At 36.0% G+C, this 8,264-nt stretch overlaps 1 protein-coding gene across 4 annotated transcripts in view; it reads right to left on the bottom strand.

Moving 5' to 3' along the window:
* Window positions 1-8,264, bottom strand: part of R3HDM1 (R3H domain containing 1) — a 153,186-nt gene that overhangs the window by 78,508 nt on the left and 66,414 nt on the right. For 3 of the 4 annotated variants that reach the window (XM_023515842.1, XM_023515843.1, XM_023515845.1), the window contains one exon: window positions 4,988-5,281. In XM_023515842.1, the coding sequence (XP_023371610.1) occupies window positions 4,988-5,281 (294 nt within the window). The remainder of the gene's footprint in view (window positions 1-4,987; window positions 5,282-8,264) is intronic. The other variant, XM_023515844.1, reaches the window with a different exon arrangement.

Here is an 8,264-nt window from a genome sequence, read left to right as displayed (position 1 = left end):
TCAAAAAAAAAAAAAAAAAAAAAAAAAAAAAAAAAGAAAGAAAAAGAAAAATGTGAAGAGAACCTTACAGAATGGGTGAAAGTATTTGCAAATCAAATATCTAATAAGGGTCTAATATCCAGAATATACAAAGAACTCTTGTGATTCAACAAAAAAAGACAAATAATCTAATTTAAAAATAGTCTAAATATTGAATAGACATTTCTCCAAAGAAGATATACAGATGGTTAGGGCAGCGCCCATGGCTCAAAGGAGTAGGGAGCTGGCCCCATATGCCAGAAGTGGTGGGTTGAAACTCAGCCCTGGCCAAAAACTGCAAAAAAAAAAAAAAAAAAAAAAAAAGATATACAGATGGCTAATGGTCACTAGACAATAAAAACATTTTCACCATCACTAATTCTAAAGAAAATTCAAGTCAAAACCACAATAAGATACCACTTCACACCTGCTAGGAGCTACCATCTAAGGTGTTTTGACAAGGATATGGAGGAATTGAAACTATTGTACATAGCTGAAAGGAATGTATAATGGTGAATATACTGTGGAAAAATAGCATGGGAGTTCTCAAAAAATTAAAGAGAATAACCATATGATCTAGCAATTCTACTTCTAGCTATATACCTAAAAGAACTGAAAACAGATCTTCGAAAAATACATGTACTTGCACGTTCAAAACATGCTTTATATCAGCCACATGGTGAAACATCCCAAGTTTTCATTAATGGATAAGAAAAGTAAACAAGTTGTTATATATATATATATATATATATATATATATATACATATATATATATCACACACACACATGCATACAGTGATATTTTAGTTATTACTAAAATTAATATAAATATATATAGTGATATTTTAGTACTAATACATGTTACAGTGTGGATGGACTCTGAAGATTCCATGAATATGAAGTATTCAGAGTAGGTAAATCCAGAGACAAAATCCATAGGCAGATGGTGTTGTTTGCCAGGGGGTAAGAAGAGGGAAGAATGGGTACTAACTGCTCCATAGGTATGAAGCTTTCTTTTGGCGTGATGAAAATGTTCTGGAACTAGACAGCAGGGGAGGTTGCATAACACTGTGAATGTACGAAATGTCACTGAATTGTTTATGTAAAAGTGGTTAATTTTATGCTGTTATGAATTGTACTTCAATAAAAAAAATGCAAAACCTCCCACAACCTCTCCATATATATAAATAAATAAACATATATAAACAACCCCACATCCTCCAAACCCCAAAACAAAAATCTACATGGAACTAAAATAATAAGAACACAAATTCTTCTCTAAGTGCACATGGATCATCCCTCAAGGGAGAACTTGTGCTGGACCACAAAATAAGCCTGAACAGAATCTAAAACACTGAAATCTTAGAGTATGTTCTCTGACTATGTGTAATTAAAATATAAATTATAAAGAATAAGGTAACTAGAAAGCTCCCAAATATATGAAAATTAAACAATGCACTTCTTTTTTTTTTAGAGACAGTCTCACTTTGTCGCCTTTCGTAGAGTGCTGTGGTGTGACATGGCATCACAGCTCACAGCAACCTCCAGCTCTTGTGCTTAGGTGATTCTTTTGCCTCAACCTCTCAAGTTCAAGCGCCCACCACAATGCCCAGCTATTTTTTTTGTTGCAGTTTGGCAGGGGCCAGGTTTGAAGCTGCCACCTCAGTATATTGGGCTGGCGCCCTACTCCCTGAGCCACAGGTGCCACCCAAACAATACACTTCTAAATGAGTCATGGGTCAATAAAAGTCACACACAAAAAATATTTTGAACAAATAACAAAAATGCAACATACCCATATTTGTGAATAGCACCTAAAATGGTACTGAGAGAAATTTATAGCATTAAAAACTTATCTTACAAAAGAAGAAAAATCTAAAAATCAATGATTTATGCTTCTACCTGAAGCTAGAAACAAAGGATCAAAGTAAACCCAAATTAAGGAGAAGAAAATAATGATAAAAGGAGCAAATAAGGAATAAAATGATTAAAAAAAACTAATGAAAGCCTAAATTTTCTGTTTTTGTAGTTTCAGATTAATGTGACGGTACCAATGACTAGGTTACAATGTGTGCATTTGTTAGGTAGAGTCCCTCTGTATAAATTGTTTTTTAAAGATTATTACCAGAATTGATAAATCTCTAGCTAAAGTAACTGATAAAGGAGAAAAAACAGAGTTACTAATATCAAGACTAAAAGAGGGGATACCACTACAGATCACAAAGCTATTAAAAGCATAATGAAAGGATATTTATTTGAATAATCTATCTTCTAACAATAAATTTGCAAAATAAATGAAAAGGACGCAAACTACCAAAATTGATCCAAAAAGAAGTAAGGAATCAGTGGAAATAATCCAAGTGCCCATCAATCCTCGGATTAATATACTGTGGTATATGGATACCACGGAATACTATTCAGTCACAAAAAATGATGGAGACATTGTATCTTTTGTATTTAATTGGATGGATTTGGAGAACATTCTCCTTAGTGAAATATCTCAAGCATCTTATGTACTCAGTACAAAGTTGAAATTAGTAGATTAACAACTACAGACCCACATGAAAGAAAAACACAATTAAATTCAAGAAGGGAGGAGGAGGTCTGATAAGATCCCCCCCCCTATCTGGGTACAGTGTAGGGGTACACACACTTCTTGGGTGACGGACTCAACTATAACTCAGACATTACCTTACAATTGCAAACAATGTCATCTAATCGTATATAACTCCTATTACTGCCCCCTCAAAAAGGAAACTGGAATAGCTCTATATCTGGTAAGAAACTGAATTTGTAATTTAAAAACCTTCCCTGCAAAAAATTACAGACACAGATGAGTACATTTGTGAATTCTAACAAACATTTAAGAAACAACACTGATCCTACATAAGCTCCTTCAGTAAATATATGGGGGAAGAGAACAATGCTGAACACATTTTGAGGCCAGTATTACTCTAATATTATAACCAAAGATATTACAAGCAAATACAGACCAATATCCTTCATTGACATACATGCAAATATCAGCAAATTGAATACAACAATATATGAAAAGAATATCATGACCAAGTGGGGTGGAGTCTGTTTCAGAAATTAGAAGTTAGATAAATGTTCAAAAGTCAGTCAACACTTTATTAATACGAAAAAAGGAAAAAAATCATGTTAACTACCTTAATAGGTGCAGAAAAAACATTTCAATAAAGTTAACACCCAAGCATGGTAAGAGTGTTGGTTAACTAGGAATTATAGGGAACTTCCTCAACTTGATCGAGCATATATATGAAATCTTTGCAGGTAACATCATACTTAATGAGAAAAGACTGAATGCTTTTCCGTGAGAAGCAAAGCAAGAATATGTACTTTCCAAACTTCCATTCAACACTGTATGGGAGCTCCTAGCTAGCACAATGAAGCAAGGAAAAGAATTTTAATAAAAGGCAGACAGACTGGAAAGGATCATCTATGTAGAAATAATCTTGTATGTAGAAAATTCTAAGTAGTCTACAAAAAAATCCCTCCTAGAATAACTGAATTAAAGTCTGCAGGATATAAGATCACTATACAATAATCAACTTTATTCCTGTATTCCAGCAATTAACAAATAGACAATATTTAAAAACATTCCTCTTAGGGACAAACACTTAGGGAAACATTTAATAAAATAAGTAGAATATCTGTATAATGAAAACTGCAAAATAGCGTTGAAAAAAATTGAGAAAGATCTAAGTAAGTGTAATGAGATAATCTATTCCTGCACTGAAGGAGTCAATATTGTTAATTCTCCCCAAATTAATGTATTTCTTCTCCTTTTTTCTTTTTGAGACAGAGCCTCAAACTATCACCCTGAATAGAGTGCCGTGGCATCACAGCTCACAGCAACCTCAAACTCCTGGGCTTAGGCGATTCTCTTGCCTAGCCTCCCAAGTAGCTGGGACCACAGGTGCCCACCCTAGAGCCCGGCTATTTTTTGGTTGCAGCTGTCATTGTTGTTTGGTGGTCCTGGGTTGGATTTGAACCTGCCAGCTCAGGTGTATGTGGCTGGTACCTTAGCTGCTTGAGCCACAGGTGCTGAGCCTGTATTTCTTCTTGAAATGCTATCATTATATTTTATAGCGCACTTAACTTTTTACTGTATTTCTATTAAGCTAATTAAAAAAACAATCACTAAATCAGAAAAAAACCTCAAAGGTCATATAGTTTAATCATCCAACTGAAATGTTTTCCTGTCAAGTGGTGGTCTAGCATGTGTTTGAAAATCTCCAGAGGGGCTTGGTGCCTGTGGCTCAAGTGGCTAGGGTACCAGCCACATACACGTAAGGTGGCGGGTTCGAATCCAGCCTGGGCCCACCAAACAACAACGATGGCTGCAACCAAAAAACGGCCGGGTGTTGTGGCAGGCACCTGTGGTCCCAGCTACTTGGGAGGCTGAGGCAGGAGACTCGTTTGAGCCCAGGAGCTGGAGGTTGCTGTGAGCTGTGATGCCACAGCACTCTACCCAGGGGGACAGCTTGAGGCTCTGTCTCAAAAAAAAAAAAAAGAAAATCTGCAGGGGAGGGGCTCGGTGCCTGTAGCACAGTGGTTACGGCGCCAGCCATGTGCACTGAGGCTGGGAGGCTGGCAGGTTCAAGCCCGGCCTGGGCCAGCTAAACAATAATGACATCTGCAACATGAAAATAGCTGGGCGTTGTGGCAGGTGCCTGTAGTCGCAGAACTTGGGAGGCTGAGGCAAGAGAATTAAGCACTTAAGCCCAAAAGTTGGAGGCTACTGTGACACCACAGCACTCTACCCAAGGCAACAGCTTGAGACTCTGTCTCAAAAAAGAAAACGTCCAGAGGAGGGAAGATAACTACACACTTTGTTTATACACTCTCACAAACTCTCCATAAGAAATTGAAAAATAACCTCTTTGAAGTTAAAACTGATCTTAAATGAGAGGCTCCCATGAAGGAAAAAAGATGAAAATGTACCTGTGGTGATGGCTGCTGAATATATCCCTGCTGCTGGAGCACAGGCTGGCTGACAGGATGACCAGAGGCAGAATAGCCAGTAGGGACTGGCTGCCCAGGTGGTAAGGGAGGAGGAGGTGGTGGCGGCGGCAGTGGAGGATGTGGTGGAGGGGCTGCCGTCAGGATAAAACCAGATTGCTGTGGAGACTGAAGAACAACAGTGGACTGGAACATGGTGGCATGAGGGTCAGAACCATCAGCAGATGGCTGGCGGGCAAGACTCATGTGGCTAAACTGAGACCCAAGGTTATCCTGCTAAAAAGGGAAAAAGTCAGAATCAGTAAGACTTCTACAATGGACTAAACTTATATAAAAACAAACAAACAAACAAACAAAAAAACTCAATATTTTTAAATGAATTCCAGTAGTATATATCATAGAAATTACATACATTCACAACAGAAATGAGATAATACAAGATAAGAAAATGAGAACTCGAAGGCAAGAAGACTATAATGTGTCATAAATTACTTATAAAATATACTTTATTTTAAATGTATAGCATGCAGAAAAGACATGTATTTAAATAAAGATTAAGGGCACATTAGGATGCAGAAGTGAAACTGGACATATTTATATTAACATTTTGTGAATGAATTTCAAAGACCAAGCAACGAGCAAGGTACTAATTACCCTTTACTTGAAACTACCTCCCGTCTTCCTAGACCAAAAGATTCATGCTCTATGCATCTTTGTATCCCTAACAATCAAAATTACTTCCAGAAATTAAATACATAAAATCCAACCACTTAGACCTTTCTCTAATCTCAAAGATAATTTGCCCCTAAATTCTATTCTTCTTTTTTTTTTATTAAATCCAATTTATGTGAGAATTAGTCACTTTTTTCTTTTCTTTTTCCTTTTCCTCAACCCCTCCGTCCTTCTGTCTGCTCTCCCCATCCCCCATGCCCCACCATGTCATTAATTGTCCTCATACAAAGTTGAATTCATAGGATTCATGTTTCTCCATTCCTGTGATGTTTCACTAAGAATAATGGGTTCCACCTCCATCCAGGTTAATACAAATGCTGCAAAATCTCCATTTTTAAAATGGCTGAATAGTATTCCATGGTATACATATACCACAGCTTGCCAGTCCATTCCTGGGTTGAGGGGCATTTAGGCTGTTTCCACATTTTAGCGATTATAAATTGAGCTGCAATAAACAGTCTAGTACAAGTGTCTTTATAAGACAGATGAAAGCTGCCATCCAAGGACAGCACAGATCATGCAATGACCTCAATAAGAATAGCTACAGCTTTTTAGGACTAGTTAATTGAAAATTATTTCATTATGAAAAAGCAGAAAAAGATTAGAGTTTAAACAATCATTTATAATAAGCCAACATAATAAATATTTAATGGAAGACAATAAATTATTTCTAATTTTGGTAGATATGTATCCCTGACTTGAAAAAACTCCCCACAAACGTTCATAAGCATTCATCACATCCACCAACAGAAACAAAGCAGGAGGTGAATAGAGATATAGTACCACGGAGTATTGCTGGGTGGGTGAGACTGGCAGGAGCGGGGATGGGTAAGGGGCTGTAGAGTACTGAACAGGCTGTGAAGAGGACTGCAGAGGACGAACAGGCTAAAGAATAACAGGTTGGCAAACAATGTTAATGTCAGAATAAAATGGTTACAAAAATGCATAAAATGGAAATTTACACTTTTTTGGCAATAGTCTTAATTATATTTAGCAAGTCATTTAAAATACAAACTATAGGAAACAACAAAAAATACTAAGTGAAGAAATTCTACATAGTAAAACTTTTGAGAACATACCTGTGCTTTGGCTTATTACATAATTAGGATAATTTTTTGTAATAAAAATATTTCTTAATTATAATTAATACTCATTAATACTATAAATGAATTGAAATAGGTAATTTAAGCACTTCAAACCTTGCATCTAACCAAGGTGTCTGGGTTAAGTCAGTAAAAGCAAAACTGCTTGCCCTTATTTCCTGATTTTATGAAAGGGTTGCCCTATTTAGCAATAGAATACTAAATTATAAATGAAAAACTTTATTCTTGCTATCAGACTAGCAACTTAATAATATCTATGCCAATTACCCTATTTGATAAGGCATGATTAAATACTATTTTGGGCCCAAAGTTCCTAAATTTATACAAAATTCATACTACGGCTAGTATTAAGAATAACAGCCTAAGGAACAACACACATAGACGTACAGACACATGTACATACATAAACACATCTCTAACACATATACAAAGACGACAAACACTTTCATGTAACTAAACACATTTTTATCTAAGAGCATATATACTAGCAGCTGAGAAACTAGTTACTTGAAATCTTCAGCCATTAGTGAAACACTCCTGAGTTTCAAAGTGGGACATAAAAATTCTTTTTCTAGAGTGCCTGAGAGTGCTAAAAAATAGGTATATTAAGAAATACACTTGATCTTAGGAATATGGTTGGCCATCTATCAGCTAACCCTAGAATATAATTTAATTTCCCAATCCTGTTTTATATTTTATTACAAAAAGGCAATTAATATACATATCAGCTTAATCTGTACCACTTTACAGACAAACTAAGGTAAGTGATCTGTAGACAGTAATGTAAGGAAGCAGAAGAATGTAGGTAATTCTATCTCATGAAAAGATGAAAACTTTCTTTGGTTAACATGTATATTAACCAAACAAACTGATCTTCCATGAACAGACTATTTGATGTGTTATTAAGTGATATAATGATTAGGACATCATTTCTTTTTTTTTTTTTTTTTTGAGACAGAGTCTCGAGCTATCACTCTGGGTAGAGTGCCATGGCGTCGTAGCTCACAGTAATCTCCAACTGTTACTCATGAGCTCTTGAGCTCCAGCAATACACCTGCCTTGGCCTCTCAGAGTGCTAGGATTATAGGTGTGAGCCACTGCGCCCGGCCTTGGACAGCATGTCTAAAGAGAATACTTTGATGGAGAAATTCTTATGACAAAAAGATGTATAATGGTGAGTTGCATTTTTACCCCCAAAATCAGCATAATAATTTCTCAAAAACCAAATAGCTTAGATTAGCTTAGAATCCAGGGAAAAACAAAATAATCTAAAATTAATGTAATCCCTCAACAAATAAAAGCTGAAATATCTCTGGTTCCTCATAAACTTCTTGACTAGAAATAAGTGAGCTTAACTGACATATCACACTAAATGAGGTAAAGCAGCTTTAGAACTTCCATGAACAGACTATTTTTTTTTTTTT

This window comes from Otolemur garnettii, unplaced genomic scaffold, assembly GCF_000181295.1.
Source record: "Otolemur garnettii isolate 467f Iridium unplaced genomic scaffold, OtoGar3 scaffold00080, whole genome shotgun sequence".
In the NCBI taxonomy this organism is placed as follows: Eukaryota; Metazoa; Chordata; class Mammalia; order Primates; family Galagidae; genus Otolemur; species Otolemur garnettii.
The sequence above is the reverse complement of the archived record's forward strand: the minus strand, read 5'-3'. Positions and strand labels throughout refer to the sequence as shown.